This window comes from Callithrix jacchus, chromosome 2 (assembly GCF_049354715.1).
Source record: "Callithrix jacchus isolate 240 chromosome 2, calJac240_pri, whole genome shotgun sequence".
In the NCBI taxonomy this organism is placed as follows: Eukaryota; Metazoa; Chordata; class Mammalia; order Primates; family Cebidae; genus Callithrix; species Callithrix jacchus.
Window position 1 is genome coordinate 45337349 of NC_133503.1, and position 22258 is coordinate 45359606.

The window sequence follows — 22258 nt, forward strand, 5'->3', positions numbered from 1 at the left end:
TAGTTAGTCATATTCACTAGATGTGGCTTTCTAGGTGACCGTGCCAAGACATTGATTCAGCAGGTATTGAGTAGAGCTCAGAAATTCCATTTTGACATGTTTCAGGAAATTCTGAATACCTTTTTTGAGAAATGCTACTATAGAAAGTAGACTTAGTTTGACTTTGTCCAATAACTCTTCATCCCAAAAGACCAATAAAATTGACCTTTATCTTAACTTCACAAATAGGATTGTGACCAAAGAAAGATATCTGCACAGAGCTAATGACTACAGCTTAGCTTGGAAAAATAGTTTGATACTCTTATGAAGGTCTTCAGTCTTTTGTCAACCGTAATCAATTTCCTACTCCAACTAAAATTGATCTTCTTCTAGTCATGTTAGTAAATAAAATGATCTTGAACTTTGCACAACAAATGGGAGGTCTGCACTAATTACTCATTGAAAGTGTGTGAGAAATTTACATCTTGCATTTGTCGGTGGAGACCCAAACTTATTCAGATAACTTTACCTAAGGACAGTTGTAATCAAAGTGTAATAGCTTTTAACTTATGCTTACAAGTGGCAACACTTTATAATAAACTGCCAAAGCAGAGCTATAAGTAAAATGGGTTGCTATGAATGCCCACTTCCTTTTTAGTTCTGACTAAATAGACAAGTACAGAGCTGCTCAGAAATGCGCATATAATAACTCCAATAATTCTACAGTTGAGTAAGCCCAGAAAAACATGGAAAAAAGAGCTGATATTTGCTTCCAATTTGGTTTGAATCAAAGGTAATTGCACAAATGATTTCCTTCAATACCAAATGCCATTATCAACTGTTTGCACATCCTATTGCTTTATGTTTTTACTTAGGGTTTTAAAAACAGTCCTTATGAATTGTCTCTATTTAAGTGATATGACTAATCATATTAATATGGTACAGTTTCATTTTTAAGAATTTTTCCAGAACCACTGACTCATCCAATTTATTGGTTCCATTGGGAGCCAATCAAATGGGATTGGACTAATTTCTGAAACAGGAAAACCAAGACAATGAATAGTGGTTTCTTCCCCCACCCCCTGCTTTTTTGTGTGAAATGAAAATATGGAGGCAAAGAATAAATGATTTTTTAATCACATTATATTAAATGTTTACATAGCAATTCAGTGTAGTGATTAAGAAAATCGGTTCTCAGTTGCATAGAAAATTAGTTCTTAGCTGCATGGTCATAAACAGGTTATCAGTTTCTTTATAAAACAGGGCTGGCGAAAGTACCCACCTCATAAGGACTGTGAAGAATATTAGATAGGCTTCCACTTCTGGGTATATATCCAAAGGAAATAAAATCACTATCTTGAAAAGATATGTAAACTTCCATATTAATTGCAGCATTTTTCACAATAGCCAAGATATGGAAACAACTGAAGGATCTCTCAACAGATTAATAAAGAAAATGTGGTATACATACAAAATGGAATATTATTCAGCCTTAAAAAGGAACCCCTCCCATTTATGACCACATGAAAGAACCTAACACATTATGCTAAATGAAATAATCCACACACAGAAAAATACTGCATGATCTCACTTACACATGAAATCTAAAAAAAGTTGAACTCATAGAAACAGAGTAGAAGGGTGGTTTTCAGGGGTTGAGGAGTGAGGTACTGGGGAGCTGTTGGCCTAATATATTCCAGAGACCTAATATACAGCATGGTGACTACAGTTAGTAACGTGTTATATACTTGAAATTTGCTAAGAGTAGATGTTATTCTCATCACATATGCACAAAACAAAAAACCCACAGAATATAACTGTGAGGTGATATATTAATAAGCTTGATTGTGGAATCATTTCACTAGGTATAGTTTATCAAAAATCAGGTGGTGCGACTTAAATATAAACTGTTTTGTCGATTACATCTCAAAGCTGAAGACGTCAATTTGCTGACTAAAAAATAGAAGATTAGATAGAATAACACACATAAAATGACCAGCATAGTATCTGGCACATGATAATTCTTTGTCATCATTAGTAACTATCATTTTTATCTATGCACATTTTATCCATGCTCAACTGGGTATAAACATGCCTGCACATACACTCTCCCTACTTTTTGTCACTTTGCATTCCACTATTGCACTCAGCTGCCTAGTTCCTGCCTAATAGCATCTCTGTTTCACCTCTTCACACATGCATTCAGCATGTTTTGCTGCTGACTCAAACAATGGTACACCAATGGATAACACCCATATAGAAATGGCATTACAATGATCCCACATCTGAGGAGGATTTAAAATGCAGTGGCATCTTCTTCTTATCCAAATGGGCAATGAAAAAAACAAAGGGCATCTTCATGATGGGTCCATGTGTACTGATGAAATGGATTAACTCAAGAGATCTCCCATACGTCCAAGTGTATATATGTCTCTTCCTTGAGTCATCACAAACGATAGAGTGAGCAGAACTTAAAATAACCCACTTGGCCTGACTAATGTGCAATGCAATTTCTATCAAGTGGTAAGTTTAGGTTATTATGAGATAGAACGCCACTTCCTTAGCATCTGACTGCTCTGGTAGCTACAAATGGCAAAACATTCTTCTTCTTTTAATTTACATTCACAGAGTGCCTACAATGTGCCATATGCTGTGCCAAGTGCCCTGGGTGAAGCGAACGCAAATAAGACAAGATCTTTGAGATAAAGATAATGATAAGCCACAGAAATAGCATATTTCTATAATAACTAGCAGAGGACCTGGCTTATAACTGATGATTAGTAAAGATTTGCTGATTGAACAAATGTACAACTTGGGAAGTCCTATCTACAGACTTAGTTAGAAAATTAAACGAATCAAGCCAAATTTAGGAAGCCAAAAAGCATTCTTTGTTTTGTAGCTTCCAAGTCTAGCCAGGAAGCACACATTTTTCCTTAGTTAGACCATTGGTTCCTAGTGAGTACCATCACCTTGTGATTACTGTTAGTAATTAAGGTCCACTCTGAACTTTTGTAGTAGAGAGAGTGATTTAATGTAGTACCATTGGCAATGGGAAGAATCAGCTTGATTTCACTAGCCTGAGACTCCATCCCATAATTTCTTCTCCTTTTAAGGTGAAAGTAGTAAATCAAGCTAAACTCTTCCAAAAGTTTTGGGAGTTAACCCTTTGTTAGCTCTCAATGTTCCCACTAGGTCCTCACAGCATGAAACTGCGCCACCATGATCCATACAATAACAGGCACTGTTCCATTGCAATCAGCAGAATAAAGGGCTCTCACATATCCTCTTTCAGCTACCATTTGTAATGTGATTACAATCATGTTTTAGCTTACAAGACACTCAAGAGCTTGAGGATGCACCATCTGTGGATTCTTGTCATCACATAAAGCAAATAATTGCTTTTCAAAAAAATCCATGCCACTATTGCTAATTTTTTCATTTCCACAAGCCACCCCACTAAACAACCTCTGGGTATTTACATAGTATATTTGATTATGCAGTGGTTTTGTGTGTATTGAACATTATACAGTGAGTCTGTGTATACTGAACTCGCCATCTGGATTTTTCAAACCAACTTTCCTGCTTTGTTTCTTTTATTTTTAGCAGGAGGACAATAATGCCCATCTTTCTGGCCTCTGGAGGAATTAATGCTCACAAGAGTTGTAAAGCTGAAAGTCACTGCGTCTGTGCTGAGTGTGATGTAACAAGGTATATTTGTAACCTTGTGCTTTAAGAAACCTGTCTACTGCTGGTAGTTTAAGAAACTACCAGCAGCTAAGCACATTATTGTCATCAAATGATATTTATTGAACATGCAGTAACTGTCTGGTGAGCTCCAAATTAATGCGGGACCCCTGAGAACCTAATTTTAAAACATGATCTCCCTCTTTGTTATCTGTATTTGTTTGTTTCAGAGCCTGACATGTTAATTGAGGCTCAGGACTCCAACACACAACTGCAATTTTCCTTGTGAAAGCAAGAAAGTGGCTGCCTTAAGACGGCTGGCTTAGCTCCTGGAGTTCAGAGGTTGGCAGGGAGCTGCGCAGCCACAAGTGCCAGTAAGTGCCATGAATATGGAAGAAAATTGGAGCTTGTCTCAGGTACAGGCTGGGACATAGACAAACAAGCTGTCAGTCTCCTTTCAGAGTCTCCCTTCTAGTAACCACTCCATCCGAGACAGGCATTTGTCTTATTTTTAGCCTTCTCAGGAGCTTTCCATTTTTATCCCCAGTATCTTCAGGGACTTGGTGGGTCTGGTTTTGAGCCTTTAATTGGCTTTTACCCTCTAATTCTTTTTCATTCCCCCAGAAGGCAAATTGGCCCTTTCCTTGTCTACTTTATCCCAATTTTTTTCACTTGGTTGCCTCATTTTGTTTTTAATCTTTCAAGGAGCCTTACCCTCTTCTCTCCCTTCACATATCACTGGAGATCTGTCAAGCCTGCCATAACCTTGGCTTCCCCAACCTTCCCCGATGAAGCCTTTCCTAGCTAGTAATTCATTTCTCTAATCCACAGCTTCCACAGTATTTGGTTTGGACACATTCTAAGATGATTCCTACCCATTGATAGGCATATGCAGAAGATAAATCTTCACACACCATACAACATTCACCAGGATACTGAGCCTAGAGCAGGAGCTTAGATTGTTGTAAGACAAATGAATGCTATCATTTAAATAAGTACTTTATTGAAAGAATGTTCTACTAATGATAAACTCGACAGCTAACATAATCTAATTATGCATTGATACTGAGAACAAACAAAAAATTATCAACAGTAGAAACAAATATTGACTCAGCACTTAACAATGCTCGAGGCACATAGCGAGATGCTTTGCTTGAATTATCTCTTTGAATCCTATCAATACCTTGATGAGGTAGGCACTAATACTATAGAAGGGAACTGCAGCTTCAGGAGTTAACTTTCTCCAGGGTGTACAGCTAACAAATAGTAGATCTGAGAATCAGGTCCACGTCTGTCTGACCTCAGAGTTTGCTATCTTAGCCACTTCACTGCTGTCTTCTTTTTTCTTGTGAGCCTGTTTAAAAGGATCTATTTAGGCTCAACCAGAGTGACTTTGAGAATTTATAAAACCATATAGATAAAAATAGGTGACAGATACACTGAATACTCCGAGGTGACTTTTCAGTATCAGTAGAAAATGTTCGCTGATTCCCATTCCAGCGCAGGCAGAACAAAGCAATGGCCAAAGAAAGTTTACCTACTCCCCAGTTCTTAGATGGAGTAATGATTCCTTCACTAAACAATGAGAAAGCCAATCGAGGTTCTAAGAGCAAATCTTGTTTTCTCTTAGCAGTGAATATATTTCTCCTTGTCTTTGACTTAGATGCTATTTGCACTAGCCTAATTTAAATTGTTAACACAGTACAAATTTTAACAGAAAGAGAGAGAAAGAGAATTAATATGAAAGATTTGGGTTGCTGCTGGTGGTAGTGGGGACCTCTATTTTGGTTAAATGTCAGTACTATAAGAGTCCAAGGTCAGTAAAAGAGGTGTGAAACCAATTAGGGTTTCTCAGCTTCTGGCTGCTGGAAGATATACATATTGAACACCCAAAATATACAATTTTGTAAGGAGGTATCGACAGTCTGCCATGCTGCACAATGGCATGGTGCCAATCTAGCCTGAGAAAACACAGGTCCACTCATGAGTCTTGGGTTAAAAGTGCTGCAACCCTAAAGAACAGAGGAGAACAAAAGAGATTCAGCAAGGCTGGGAATGAAGCATGAATCACAGATAGAGGAGATCACCATCAAAAGCTTAGGAAAAAATCTGCCACAGCTATATAGCTCTCTGTTAATGACAATGATTGCAATTTCTGCATATTTTAACAGATGTTCTGTTTATAAAACTGCAAATGAATTTAGGGGTTATGAATAAAGCCAGGAGACCCTGGAGATGTTTCTTTGTATGATTAACTGACCACAGGCCATTTGTTTTACAACAAAGATGCTCAATGATCCATAGTCCATGATTTATACCAGCCCATGTATACTAATGGCTGATGTCTCCATGGTACTTCTCATTAGCATCAGAAGGCGGATTGAAGGAAAACAGATTATGGGGATACTTCTCCCATTGCTCAACATGATAGTTCATCAGTGGGTGTGGAATCGATCTGAAAAAAAACTAAGAAGATAATCATAAGCTGAAATTTGAATTATTATAACAATTAAGGAACCCAATTCAATGATGAAAGGAAGAATATGGCTTTTCATAGCTCTAGCTCCATGCATCTTGATAAACTGGAAATGAGAGAATATCCTGTAACTTCCAAATAAAAGTTAATTATATTAAAATTTCTAATCAAAATAGTATTACTGACTTGTACTGATTACCTATCTATGCATTAGGCATTCTGCTAGGTAATTTAAATAAATTATCTCACTTCATTCTCACAACTGTGTATTGTAAGGATTCCTGTGTACTGGTATCAGAAAGGCATCAAGGTTGGGGGCATCCCAGGCTGATGGCTCTTTCTTTTCTTCCTCAAGACCCTTCTTCTTGGTGGGCACTCTCTAACACTCTGTCTACCAAATGAGTTTCATCTGCTTCTTCATAGTCACTGCTGCCTCATTGCTTCACAGCTCAGACGTGATCTCACAGTCTTCTTCTGTCTTAAGTTCTCAGAGCTAAATACCCTGATGGTATTTTTTTCTAGTGTCAACTCCCAAGAGAAGAAATCTGATAGACTCAGCTAAATATTTTGTGGGGGATAGAGGGGACCAGGTCACATAAAAAGTCATAAGCCCATCTATGGATTGGCTACCTTTCTGCACCCCTGCCCTTCAGTCTAATAGACTGTGCTTGGATGGGGCAGGAATGACTCAGGGTTCAAGATAGGGGCCTCTCCAAGGAAATGAAACCAGGACCTCCAAGAGAGACCCACATTTTCATGTTCATTGCAATACCATTCCCAATAGCCATACATAGAAGCAACGTAAATGCCTGTCAACAGATGACTAGATGAAGAAAATGTGGCATATGTGCACATATATACACATACATATATACACACTTGTATAGATGCAGTTGTATATGTGTGTGTGTATATAAACTAGGATATCATTCAGCCTTTGAAAGGAAGGAAATCCTGCCATTTGCAACAACATGGATGAACCTGGAGGACATTATGCAAAGTGAAATAAGTTGGATGCAGAATGATAAATACTACCTGATCCCACTTATATGTGGAATCTAAAATGCTTAAACATAAAAACAGAGAAGGATAGTGGTTAACAGGGGTTGAGGGGATGGGGAATGAGAACATGTTGGTTAAGGGGTACAAAGCTTCAGTTACGCAAGAGTAAGTTCTGAAGACCTGATGCACAGCAATATGACTATATTTAACATTATTGTAATTGTAGACTTGAAATTTGCTAAGAGGACAGATATTAAGTGTTCCTGCCATATATACACAGCAAAAAAGGTAACTATGTGAGGTGATAGATATGTCAATTAATTTGACTGTGGCTAATATTTTACAACACATACATCAAATCAAGTTGTATACTTCAAATATACACAATTTTAACTGTCAAATATACAATAAAACTAGAAAAAAACTAGGGCCCCTCTATAACCTTTTGAGTGGAGACCGGAGCACAGCAGATGCCCTTGGATGGGGAAATCACCATCAGTAAATCTAGTTCATGGTGAGGGTGATGGGAAGATACAGGCTGTGGGGTCAGGCTGCCTGCTTCTGCCTCTTATTAGCTGTAGGACCTTAGGCATTTATGTTAAAAGACTGAGTTTTATTCACTCACCCATAAAATGGGAATATTATAATTACCTACTTAATAAGGGTGCTATGAGAGTGAAAGGGATGTACAAGTGCTTAGCACAGTGCCTGGTGCAGAATCCACACTTAATAAATCCTGGCTATTATCATAATCCTATTAATACACTTTATTAATAACAAATCATAATTGCAATAACAACTTCTCCGGAGCTAAGCCCAAATTCGAAGATTAGTTAGTGCTCCAAGTGGCCCCACTTAACCATGCTGGAATGAAAGGGAGGAGCAGCTGTATGTGTCTGTCATTCAAATCAACGGGATAATTCTGTTTTTATTGTGAACAGACAAAAGCTGCCTCCTCGGCTTGGTCCAAATGATGAGATTCTTTATGACTAACTGAGGTGGAGGCGATATTCTCAGACCTTCCTGAATGACTCTCACAAATACCCAATGGTTCTTGGAGCTTAAGGAGTCATATCTGACTCTGAGGAACTTACCACAAATTTCAAGCTCTAGTCCCAGTTTCACACCCGCTTTTCTCCCATCCGGAGTCTTATTTCCCAAATTTGCTTTCCCCGCTCTCTCTAGAATGCATCAGATCCTTCCATTGGAAATGTCTGGGTCAGTACCCAACATCTGGCATAGCTATCTCCAAATTTGTTGGATAATTAAATTCTACCCAAGAACTCAACAGGGGGGTGGCAAATGAATACCTGAGGGCACTGCCTAGCTTTGGAAATTTGAGTGCATATTATCACTATTTGTGTGTATTTGTGAACACAAAAGAATTAGTAAGTGCTTCTGAAGCATCATCTCATTCCATCTGTTGTCAAAGTTCACATTAAGCACCAAATCCAAGTGAGGATAATGAGTTATGTGAAAATGAACTTGTGCTTGGAATTTCAATATCCCCAGGTGATGCAAATAGGCACATTTCAGCTTGTTCTGAAAAATCCCAAGCTCTGGGACCTGAACATATGGTCCAAGTTATTTAGCCCGATAAGACATGGGATTTCCTACAAGTAGGGTTTTGTCAGTAGGTTGGTAAACAGTTTTTCCTCAGCTTCGACACTCCAAATCATGGTGGGGGTGGGATAAGGATATAGTGAGGTCTTTCCACAAAGGATATGCTTACAAGAAAAGGAGATCAAGCCTTTAACTTGTGCCCCAAGGCTCAGAAGCCAGCATTAGTTAGTTATGCAAGTATTTTGAACCCACAGGACTTCTGGGGAATTGGAAGGAGTCCAACCTGGCTATTAGAACTAAGCTTCAGATAAATTTTACTCCTGTCCTCACCATCAACATTAATAAGATGTTCAAGGAGCTGGAACCAGAGCCATAAGGAATGTTCACGTCAGAGAAAGCAGAATACACAGGGAGAGGAGGACTGAAATTCAGCTTATGAATTTCTCCCTTCATATGCTCCGAATGCTACTTCTCTCTCAGAAACATATTTATTCCATAGAGCACATGCCTAACGACATCCATGTCTAAATGCTTTATAGCTACTATTATTTAGCTGAAATTAGAACACTTTTTAAGGATTAGGAAATCAAATCCTCAGGCAATTTGTAATGCAAAATTTCCCTACATTGTGTATTTCTCAGTACTGTCTGAAGCCTGACATTAGAACGAAGTAAGCCCCAGCAAATGCCTCATGTGAGGAAATGTTTTAAGACAGTGCTGGGGATTATCAGCCACATTTGTTAATTTTAGTACAATTTAGACACTTTTAAAGATAAAGGTCATTAATATTTTAACATATCATTAAATTTAAATTCAGAACTGAAAATGGTTATGTGAGAATTTAACCAGTTTTAATTAGGCATTTATTAAAATTTATTTATGTTAAGAGAAATACCGGGTATCAGAGAAGAAAACACAATAGAATGAGTATTTGAAAATATTATATTCTAGCCAAGTCATGTGGCTTCATTTAACTCATCATTAGCAGGCCTAGGAAATTAAATTTTTAAAAGCCCTATGACATATGCAGTTCCTGAAAATATAAGGAAAGCTTAGCCCAGTCACCCTGAGGTAATGGTAAAGGATATGAGCCCAAGTTAGGCATCCCTGGGTTTAAGTCTGACACTTATAAACTATGTGGGTTTTGGCAAATTATTTTGCTTCTCTAGACCTTGGTTTTTTCATACGCAAAGTAGGGGAAATAACAGTACCTGCTTCATACAGTTGTTGTGAGAAAATCAGGTAATAATTATGTAATTATAATCACAGCTATACATTTATCGAGCTAACATTTATTGAGCATGAATTCCTAGGCACTGGGCATTGTTATTGGCATCTTAAGATACATTATTCAATCCTCACAATAACCCAATGAAGTAGGTAATTTCATCTTTGTTTTTAAAGATGAAAGGAGCCAGGCATGGTGGCTCACACCTGTAATATCAGCACTTTGGGAGACCAAGGTGGAGATCAAGATCAATCTGGCCAAAATACAAAAAAAAATTAGTCAGGCGTGGTGGCATGTGCCTGTAGTCCCAGCTACTCAGGAGGCTGAGGCAGGGGAATTGCTCGAACCCAGGTGGTGGAGGCTACAGTGAGCCAAGATTGCACCACTGCACTCCAGCCTGAGCAACAGAGTGAGACCCTGTCTCAAAAAAAAAAAAAAAAAAAAAAAGATGAGAGGAAATTGATGCTTAAAGAAGACAAGTGACTTTCTCCAGGTGTCACTACTAGCATCTGGCAGACCCGGGACTGGAACCCAAGGACATCTGTGTACAAAGTTCATAATTCTGTTGCCTGCTCTCTCCCCTCCATTCCCTCCACCCCTGCTCTGATCCATTGAATTTAAAATTGACTGTATTATCAATAACACCATAAACACCTTCAGAGCTAGTGCTGTGACTTGTCACTCAATAAATGTTTGCCAAAGAATTATTGACTCTCTTCTGATGTTGTTTAGAAAGACAAAATCAGAATCTCTTTAGAAGCAATGAGGAGTCCCCTAGAAAGCTTAAACTGAAGACAGGATGGAGACTGTGGATTTTCTGATACTATCATATACGAGACACAAATCACTTCAAACTGGAACAAAAATGGTAAACAGAATCATTGCAAAATATGTGCAAATGGCCTTGAAATCAAAGAGGAGCAGTTTGCCTGAGAAAAAGCACAATGTTCAGTGTTTCACACTCCATAATGAGTTCTGGAGAAGAAATGAGGCTGGGCAGGAACAAGGCAGCCTAGGTGGGGCTTCACATCCAGAAGTGAAAAAAGCATTCTAACACTTTAATTTGAGGGGAGTATAACTTCTCAAACTCCAAGAGTTGCTTCAGCCTTCAGAATAAAGCTGTTGGGTCCCAAGATGGCAGCATAAACAAGAGCAATTCTCCTCTTCAAGCTGTGAGGTCAGATTTTATGTGCTGGGAAGAGATTAACTTGATTGCAAGGAGAAGGATTTAATTGCAGAGAGTGATTAGCCAAATGCTTAGATCAATAGAATGCAGGTCAAACTGTGCTCAGAAATAGCCATGGCTCTTATTACATAGAAAGTTGAGGACTGAGAAACCATTTGGGGACCCTGAGCCATTTGCACAGGAAGTCATCTGCAAACCTTTCCCTAAACCGCAGAAGTACTCTTTTCTTTATCCAGCAATGATGGCATGCTGACTCAAGGAACATTCGCCCCTCCCCCCAACCCTTGGAATTAGAGAAAGTCAATAAAACAGCTGGGATCCTTGAATGCTGTTTTCAAAAGTGGAGAAAGAATCCTGCCTGGTCTAGGTCTTTGTTGTCTAATTGCAACAAAAATCAATGGTTTTGAAAATGGAAAGCAGACAGATGATTCCTTATTTATCCAAGATATTTGAGCAGAAGATGGAGTGACATTGCCTAACATACTTTAATTTTTGCTCTAGCCAAAGCCCTCTTTATTCAATGAGTTCTGTGTTTGCATTGGTCTTATAATTCATTGATAGCAATGGAACATAGTAAAGCAGATGAGCCTGTACTACAAATTGCACCTGAGGGAAAAAAAAATGGAGTGGTTTAAAAGAGGTACTTTATGTGAGTGATACCTTACTGGCTAACCAAGCATCCCAACAAGTTGAGGCCATGCAGAGGGGATGCGGCTTAAGGGAAGGCTGTGTTTGCCAATTGGGAGCTCCAAATATGTTGCTCCACCTGTGATCTACACCAGCCAGGCAGAGGCCCCAAATTCCCTTAATTATCAGCAGCTCATTGAGTTCCTAGTTCTTATCATTTATTTCCTAGAAGCCAAATCACTTGATGGAAGAGACCTAGAAAGTGTCAAATCCCTACCTTGGCAGCTAAAGCCGATAAAGAAGTAACATCAAGAAAAAGGCCAAATCTTTTGGAATTTTCTGGGATGCTTGCAGGTAACATTTTACTCATTGTGAAAATACATTTGTGAGATTTGGTGGATGACAAAATGAACCGAGTGTGCCACTGAACATATGGAGAAGCCAGGGAGACAGTGTGTTAAGTGCACGTACACACATGTTCATAAGCACAAACACGCCTTTATCCAAGATTGCCTGGAGTCAGTGATAGGGCCCAGACTTGTTTAAGTTTCAATCTCTCCCACCAAGTTGTTTTATTTGTTTGTTTGTTTGCTTGAGATGGAGTTTTTGCTCTTGTTACCCAGGCTGCAGTGCAATGGCGCAATCTCGGCTCACCACAACCTCTGCTTCCTGGGTTCAAGCAATTCTCCTGCCTCAGCCTCCCGAGTAGCTGGGACTACAGGCACGCACCACCATGCCCAGCTAACTTTTGTATTTTTAGTAGAGACAGGGTTTCACTATGTTGACAGAATGGTCTTGATCTCTTGATCTCATGAGCCACTGCGCCCGGCCCCAAGTTGTTTAAAGAAACTGTGTAGCTCAGGCCTACCAAGAAAACATTCTCTTTTCCCTGACAGTTTGATACTTCATTTCCACCTTTCCTGCCAGTAGCTACCATTAATTTTAGGCTTCCCAGGAATAAAACATACCTCCAAGAAACAGCTTGCATACAACCTTTAAGGTAATGCTTAGCTTGTACAATGGCTCTAGAACTTTGCTCGTAATACAGAAAAAAGAAAGAAAAGGTACCTGACTCTTTCCATTTCTTCATGTTTTTGCTGTGTGGTCTCCTACGCACTCTGACCCCAAAGTCTTTATAAAGGCTTATGTTGTTGGCCATCATCATATCCAGCCTGGAGCTTTCCCAACATGAAAAATGAAGCAACAGAGGTGCTGTGATATAATGGAAGGTATTCTGGGAAAAGAGTCAGCATATTTGAATTTTCACTCCAGCTTAACTAGCGGTCACCAACCAGGATAGTATGAACAAGTGGAGTAATCTCTGCCCTTTGTTATCCTTGGCAGACGAATGGAAAAAAGACACGACGGAATGTCATTTTGCAAACTACTGAGTGTCACATAATGCAAGAGACTGCTGCTACCTGGGGAAGTACAGAAGTGCCCCAGACAGGGGAGCAGGCAATAGTGGACCTTAGTTTTAGCCTTGGCTCTACTTCTCATTGTCCCATGACCTTAGGTCTACCCCGTGGATCTCCATTTCCCTATTTGAAAAAGAGGGTATTGGTCTTATGATCTAGGTGCTCTAAAGACTTGTTTCTCTAAGTACGGACCCTAGACTAGGAGCATCTGGGAGAGCCAGGGGCCTGGCAGAAATGCAGAATCTTGGCCTCCACCCAGACCAACTGAATCAGAACCTGCATCTAACAAGCTCTTCAGGTGATTTGTTTGTACATGAAAGCTTAAGAATCACTGGTCTTCAAGATCTTGTCCAAGTTTTTCATTCTATAATTATACTATAAGTGGTCCAGTGTACTGCACTGTCACAGAACATCTATTTTGTGAGACAGTGGCATCACGAGCTATTCACAGCTAAAAACGTATGGCAGTACTTTTTTGCTTATACGTGTGCTTCAGCATAGTCACATGAGACCAGTCAGTTCTGGCAGAGGAAAGTTTGTATTGGTTATCTTTTTCTCTCTAATCACAAAGCTCACCAACACTGCTATCCAGACGTGGGTTTAGATATATGAGGTGATCATATTTCATATTAAAAGATAATATGTCAAAGTTGCTAAGATAATAACTTATGCCAGCCACAGTATTCAGTACTTTCATATAGACCTCATTTAATACTTAAAGCAGCCCTGGGAATAGGTTCTTTTGTTATCCTCACTTCACAGATGAGAAATGTGAATCTTGGAGAAGTAACTTGCCCAAATTCCAAGGTGGAACATGACAGATCTGGGATTTGAATACAGATCTGACTCACAACAAGAGTGTGTGCTTATCACTAGGGATATGCCCTCTCAAACTGCTTCGTTAAACCTCCTGGGGTACCTGCTCTTTTTCTTGTTTTGAGACGGAGTTTCGTTCTTTTAGCCCAGGCTGAATGCAATGGCTCCATCTCGACTCACTGCAACCCCCCGCCTCCCAGGTCCAATAATTCTCCTGCTTCAGCATCCCAAGTAGCTGTGATTATAGGCGCCCATGACAACACTCAGCTATTTTTTTTTTTTTTTTTTGTATTTTTAGTAGGGATGCGTTTTCACCATGTTGACCAGGCTGGTCTTGAACTCCTGACCTCAGGTGATCCACTGGCCTCAGCCTCCCAAAGTGCTGGGATTACAGGTGTGAGCCACCAGGCCAGGCTACCTTATCTTAAATATTCTCACTCTACCTTTGTGTCCTCACATCATTCTTGCTCTTTCAAACCCAGTTGTACAATATTTTAGGTTTGTGCTGTCCAGTGGGTTAATCAGCAGCCACATACAGCTATTCAAATTTAAATTAAAAACTCAGTTTCTTATTTGCACTAGCAGCATTTCAAGGGCTCAACAGTCATATGTGCCTAGTGGCTACCACGTTGGACAGCACAGATACAGAACACTTCCATCGTCAGAGCAAGTATTATTGCATGGCGTTGTTTCAGAGAATCCAATTGCCGAAAATTATCACTCTGTCATTGGCCTTGTTCTGTGTTTCACTGCTTCTCAGTATTGAAAGCTCTGCTCTTAAATGCACACACTTAGAAAAGATACCTCAGAGCCTCATTCACCAAGAGGCAAGAGGCTGTCTGGAGAAGAAGAACTGACCAATCCCGAATAACCAACAAACTGCCAGTCCTAAAACTTGACCCTAACTTCAGATTCAAAGACAGCATCCCAGAAGCTGGACCTCTGGTGTGTGTTGCCAGCCTTGCCAGCCTTGGCTCTTGTGATTCACTGTGACAGCTCCCCATTTCTGTCAGGAGAAAGAAAGTCCAATCAAGCAAGTTTTATTTCCTCTCTGAAATGAAACAGAATTGACTTGCCAAGGTATCTGCAGGGACATCCACTGTGGGGCCTTAAATTACCTGGTAACACTTCTAGTCAATCTCACTTTCATGTTGGAGTTTGCAGTCAACATTTATTTCTATAGGACAGACCATCTGCAGGTTTCTAATACCATTTTTATTATTACCTTGTAAATGTAAAAAAATCCTTGAGGCAGAAATGCCAGCTGCTAACACCGGTGTGTGTGTGTGTGTGTGTGTGAGAGAGAGACCACTTCTCCAGTGATGAATGTCCTTGGGTCCTCGAGTTTCCAACAGCAACAAAAAGACATACCAAGGACTTGCCTAGAAATTATGTATTGCATGGATCCAATGTCAGGGGCTTTGGGGGCAGCTTTCTCTAGTAGAGCCACTGACACAGAATGGCCTTCCCTTTCTCTGCCAGGGTAAAGTCTTCTATGTGGCTGTCAGCCTTTCTGCTTTGTAAATTAAGGCAAATAGTGGAGACAGAAATTCTTTCCGAATGCTCATAAGCAGACACTTTACAACAGTCTCTCTGACAGGTATTAATAAACAATACTTATCAATTATTGAAGGCCCAGCTTTAATTTCTCTGCTAATTTAGAAATTCATTGAGCCTTTACCAGAATAGTTCTGGGTCTCAAAGAGCAGCCAACCTAGTGAGGAAGGTAGGTATTTAATCTAGTAAGCCCCCAAATCAGTGTATATTAACTAATTCTAATAATGGCTGGGAAAGAAAGAAATAAGGCACTATGGTAGCAATGAACACAGGAGGCTTTAGAGGCTGTGGTCAGAGAAGGCCCTCCCTGAGGAGGTGGCCTAACAGCTAAAACTGGAAGAAATAAGCAGCTAGCCTCCAGCCAGAGCTTAGTAAGCAAGGACTGGGCCACGAGGCTGTGGGCACAGAGAGACCAGATCTTGCAAGGGGAGCCTTGGTAGGAAATTTGCTACTAAGAACAACGGGAAGTGATTGAAGAGTTTGAAGCAGCAGGCTGACAAGTGCTTCATGTTTTTAGAAGATGACTCTAGCTGAAGTGTGAAGAATGGATTGGAGGTTAGATGGAGCAGAGTGTAGAAGCAGGGAGACCAGGTAGGGGCTCTGTAGTGTAGGTGGGAAATGGCAGTGGCTTAGACTCACATCATAGTACTGGGGATAGAGATAAATGAAGAAATCTGTGAGATATTTTGGGGGACTACAAAAAAGACTTGTTAGTCAATCTGTTGTGTGTGGGTAGAGTAAGGAAACATCAAGAATCAAGGATGACTCTCAAGTTTTAGGCTTGAGAAGCTGGTGGGTAGTGGTGCCATGTGCCAGAACTGGTTTTGGGGCTTTGCATTCATAATTTGCAAGCCTGACAATTAGCCTTGGGAAAGTCAGGTGTTGTTACTAACATCTCCCTTTACAGATAGTGTTAGTTCATTTTCACACTGCTGATAAAGATATACCTGAGACTGGGCAACTTACAAAAGAAAGAGGTTTCATAGACTCACAGTTCCATGTGGCTGAGGAGGCCTCACCATCACAATGGAAGGTGAAAGGCACATCTCATATGGTGGCAGACAAGAGAAGAGAATGAGAGACAACTGAAAAGGGTTTCTGCTTATAAAACTATCACATCTCGCGAGACTTACTCACTACCATAAGAACAGTATGGGAAAATGATTCAATTATATCCCATTGGGTCCTTCCCACAACAGGAGGGAATTATGGGAACTACAGTTCAAGATGAGATTTGGGTGGGAACACAGCCAAACTATATCAGATGGGAAAACTCAGAGCAAGTAATCTGCCCAAAGTCACACAGTTGGTAAATGGTCAAGCCAGGATTTGAACGCTCGTCTATGTGCAAAGTTCGTGTATGCTCTTTCCTTGGCCTTCATTGCTTCTTGACTGTGTTTTCTCAGTCACTGACTTCAAGTCTCTATGGCTCCGATCTTTATTAGTCTATAGTAAGTGTTTTCCTTGGCTTATCACTCTGCTCAAAGTGTTCCTTTTTGGAAAACTTTGTCCCCCATCTCCACCTGGCTACTCCTCTTTTTCCTTACAATCTTACTTGGTTTCTATCTTCCTGTCATTTGCTACCCTAATGTACATTAGACTTTATAGCAATTTCTTTATTAATCATTTGATTTTTCCCAATAGACTGTAAGCTCTGTGAACATAGGATCAACTATGCATTATCCATCACTGTCCCACTAAAGCCTGGCACTATGCCTGACACACTATTTATCATCACATCTCAACGCATATTTGCTAAATGAACTCCTACTCACTGGGGAAGTTGAGATAGGGACTTGCCCAATTGAACCCAAGAGATCAGGAGCCTGGATTAGTGGCCTATTGGCATGCTATGGGAAACAGGGCCCAAGAACTCTGAGTTAACTTTAGACTTCTGTCACTAACTAGTTCTGTGATGTATAAGTTTCCATTACCTCTCTGAACCTTAGTTTCCCTCATAGCTGAAAACAGAGGAAAGTGAAAACTGGCACTCTGACCTCATGGGATGAGAATAAAATCCAAATATATGTGAAAGACTTGTGAAGGTATAAGAACTATACACATGGATGGTATCTCATTTGCATCAAAATCACAAAGTTTTCTTCCACCATGATGAGGATTCTGGAGCCTAGTAGATCTTAGGAGTCTTAGTTGTAGTACTTAGCTGTTTATGTTTGCGCTGTTTATGTTTGGACAAGTTATCTTCTCTGAACTGAACTAATGACAATAATAATAATACTACTTTCCTAGGGCTCTTCTGAGGATTAAGTAACTCTAGTGATAGCAGCATATATATATATATATTTATTAAATATATATATATTTAATACACATATATATGTATAAATATATACATACTACATATGTGTGTATATATATCTCAGAGAGATATATATATACTATGAAGCTATATATATATATATAAAATGTGTATGTATATGTAGGCATATATGCTATATGTAGAGTATGAAGCAGTGTCTGGTACATAGAAAGCACCTAATAAATCTTAGCCTTTTAATAATCATTTTAAAAACCCTCTCTTTACACACAAACACAAACTCCTCACAAACCAATTCAACTTCTATACCAACAAATTTGGAGCTACATTATTTGGACACATATTTTTGAAAATGTCACTAAGGATGAATATTACCCCATGCCCAATCTCAGGAACAGCTTCTTCAGGCACAGTTTTCTATATACTTTACACCAAATAGTATGCCCCTCCAAAACCAGTAAGCCTTGCTTTGTAGAAGTCAAGTGGAAGCAACGCTTAAAGGCACGAACCAGTGTGTCGCTCTGTTCCATGGAGACAAATTCAAGTGGGCGCTGGCAGCTGCCCAGGTCCTCAGTGAACTGAAGCAGGCCATATGGGAAGATAATTTTTAAATTTCTTAGCATCAATAAAACACCTCCTTTTTAAAAACCCCATCTCCTAATTCAGAGTTGAAACCTTCTATTTTCCACTGCTCTGCTCCGCTGCTATTTCAGTTATTAGAACACCTGCCGCCTGAACGAGTTTGTCTCCCAAATAGCCGAATAATCAAAAGATGAGGAGACTTGCTTAAGCAGCAGGAAGGAAAACTGGTGAGAGAAAGAAAGGTTTGACAGGCAGCAAGAGGTGCAGAATTCAGGAATAAATGGGACAGAAATGGAGAGAGCAAGTGGGAGGAGTCCTGGTCAGATGGCAAGAGTTTAGACCAGGACAGGAAGTGATGAGAACAGAGAAGAGACAACACCACACTCAGGAGAAGGCGGGAGAAAAGGGAAATAAAATTGCTAAACCCTCTCACTTGAAGAATATCGATAAGGCAGTAGATTGTGGCAGTTAAAGCCATGCCTTGGGACACACAGAACAGGGACTGACACTAGGTTCCAGCAGTTAAGTGGGGCCTTTCTCTGAACCTCAGTTTCCATATCCATAAAATGGGGGTACTTAGAGTACCACGAGGGTGAAATAAAATATTGTACACAGGACACTGAGCACAGTATCCAGTACAAAATATTCATTCAGTAAATGCTTTATAATAATTATGAATATCAGAATGGGGGTAAAACACTCCCTCCCCCAATAAATACTGAAGGAAAAAGAGAACAGCTAAAAAAAAAATCCATATCCTATGGTTCCTGTTTTCCTTTGGGGGAAGACAATATTTTCTTTCCTTTCTTTTTCTTTCTTTTTTTTTTAGACAGAGTCTTGCCCTGTCACCCAGGCTGTAGTGCAGTGGTGCAATCTCGGCTCACTGTAACCTCCACCTCCCGGGTTCAAGTGATTCTCCTGCCTCAGCCTCCTTAGTTGCTGGACTACAGGTGTGCACCACCACGCCCGGCTAACTTTCTGTATTTTTATTTTTATTTTATTTTTAAGGTGAAAAAATTTACTTAAAACCCTGCCTCAACAACAAATCTGTTTTCATTTTGTTCTGTTTCTTTCCTGTTTCCCTCCCACTGTTAGCAGCATTTTATTTGCCATTTATCTTTGAGTTTACAGTAGCATTTCACTATGCTATCCAGGGTGGTCGTGATCTCCTGACCTCATGATCCTTCTGCCTCAGCCTCCCCAAGTACTGGCATTACAGGCATGAGCCACCGGGCTGGGCCGACAATGTTAGTTTTCTAACTACCCAACTTCTTCAAATGCTGCTTTCTTCTCTTGTAGCTCTTCTACGTGAAACCCAAAGATGACAGGTTCTTATGTTACAGTAGGTAGCTAGCCAGAAGTAGCAGAGTAGGTGAGGGCTCCCCTGCAACACACACCAGGAATATCAGGTTAACCTGAAGGGTCAGGCAATTGCTAACTGTCTTTCCAAAATAATAATTGGTTACTGCCAGTGCCAGGGAAAGGTACCCAATAGATGAGAAAGTCTCCCAATAGACAGAAACATCTGAAACTGGTGATCAGCAGCTTCCTGATAAGACCTCAGGAATTGGTTGAGTGGGCTGAAGCATGCCCATTAAGGCAAAATGGCAGACGAGCTCCCTGTAGGAACACTGGACTGGTAAGGAGAAAAGCACCTCAAGTGAGCATGTATACAACTTCAGTAAACACACTTTGCACGTGGTCCCTCCCAAGTGCTGGCAGACAACTGCTCATGCAGACAGGCTACCCCAAGGGAAGAATCAGGAAAGAAGTAATGCAAGACCCCAGAAGTATGCCAACATATAAAACCCCAAGTCAAAAGGTCAAACTGCACACTTGATCTCTCAAGTTGTTTGCTTTGCCCTCTTCCAAGTGTTCTTTACTTCCCTTCACTCCTGCCTCATGTCTCCTTCTGCCTTATGCCCCTCAGTTAAATTCTTTCTTCTGAGGAGGCAAGAACTGAGGTGTCTGCAGACCTGTACAGGTTTGCCTCTGGTAACACACCTTGGTGCCACATGACTCGGATACATTCCACTGCTAACAATTGTAGTAGGAAGGAGATACAGAAGCCACCTATTTACTTCTGCAAAGCTGCAATCTCCTCCATAGCACCCCTGATGGATGTGTGCACTAGCACTGCCTACACCAGTCTGCTGGGAGAAACCCAATCCTTCCAGCAAGATCCATTGTCTTTCTTGCGAACTGGATTATGAAAGTTTCTCCTCTTAACAAGCCAAAGCACTCTTTGCTGTTAACATCACCTGATCTCAGAACCTTCTGGTTAATTACAGAATCCATATTTCCTCTTTCAATGTATGTTCATTCAACACTCCTGCACACACTTTCACTGTATGCTTCTCCAGAGCAGAGAGGTCATCTGTCAGGTAAATTTCTATCTTAGTAGGTTGCACAATACTTGACACACAGTAGGTGCTCACTAAGCATCTCAATGAATAAATGATATTCACAGAAGCAAAGGATTTAGAGTACCTACTAGGGGTGGTAAACTAAATGCCTTGAGGAGTGCAGGCAAGTGAAATATGTAGGAGGAGAGGTGTCGCCTGTGGCTAATTGAGGAGTGAATGTTCTGCCTAAAGACATTTGAATTCAAATTGTTTAGAAGAGTTGATTAGCTGGACAAACCCTTTTACCGTTGGGTTGCAGCTTGCAGGCTTCTAGTTAGTGACTCCATTTTAATTGATCCCCACCTTTCCACACACACACACTTTAGGAATCTGAATAGTCTTAATTATATCCTTTACAAATGCTAACTCACACTTAGAACATCCCTAATGATAGGAAAAGCAAGATCTTCAAAACTCTTCATTATTTAAAAATCCATTACTTTAAGTTGAAAGCTGCTTTGAGATTTTTCCCAACTGGTCTAGTTGTGCCCTTTGAGGTGGCAAAACCAACTGACTTCTTTTCTGTTTGATTTCCCTGCAAATATTTGAAGATATTCACCACTCCTCCAACCTCACTGAATCTGCTCCAGATTAAAGTTCTTTCCACTGTTTCTAATATCAAGATTATGAAACTTCCACCGTCTTGACCACTCCACTATATCAATATGCCTCTCCGAAGTGTAGTGGCACACACCTACAGTATTATTAATAATAGTGGGCTCATGCCTGTAATCCTAGCACTTTTGGAGGCTGAGGCAGAAGGACTGCTTGAGTCCAGGAGTTTGAGACCAGCCTGGGCAACAAACCAAGACTCCATCACTGCAAAAAATTAACAAATTGGCTGGGCATGGCAGCACAAGCCTGTAATTTTAGCTACTAGGGAGGCTGAGGTGAAAGGATGACTTGAGCCCAGGAAGCTGGGCTGCAGTGAGCCATGATTGCACTACTGCACTTCACTTTGAACAACTGAGTGAGACTAGCTCCAAAAATAACAATAGTGAAACATTTTGGAAAAGATCCAAATATATGACAATAGAAACAGCGCATTTTGGTCATCTTCTATAATAGAGTTTTTGCACCTATTAAAAGTTATGCTAAACAGCACAGAAAAATGTCCATATCAGAATATTAAATGAAGACATCACATTACAAAATAATGCATACAACATGATTTTAATTTTATTTAAAACAAATTTAAGTAGAAAACTTAGAATGAAGACCGCATCGTCCAAAAATTACTTCTATAATCAAATAAAAACACATTATTTTATTAAACATGATTTCAGAAATTAAAAATTTAAGATTATAGATCCTTTAACATCAAAGAGCCTTACATCAGTCTTTAAAATCAGAGACCCATATGAGGGAGCTGATTTCAAAATCCGTGTTCTAATTGCTTATCCCTTCTTCCCAAGATTTGAATATACTGAATTGGGTGGGGCCTGAGCATATTTTTA

General features: G+C 40.0%; 1 protein-coding gene across 36 annotated transcripts in view; it reads right to left on the reverse strand.

The window, feature by feature from the left end:
* The window catches only part of PPP2R2B (protein phosphatase 2 regulatory subunit Bbeta), a 494567-nt gene that overhangs the window by 216000 nt on the left and 256309 nt on the right, over positions 1 to 22258 (reverse strand). For 4 of the 36 annotated variants that reach the window (XM_078362454.1, XM_078362458.1, XM_078362464.1 and 1 more), the window contains one exon: positions 12814 to 12923. The exons of 30 other annotated variants lie outside the window; for them this stretch is intronic. In XM_078362454.1, the coding sequence (XP_078218580.1) occupies positions 12814 to 12910 (97 nt within the window). In that variant the 5' untranslated portion in view covers positions 12911 to 12923. The remainder of the gene's footprint in view (positions 1 to 12813; positions 12924 to 22258) is intronic. 2 more of the 36 variants (XM_078362466.1, XM_078362471.1) reach the window with 1 other exon arrangement.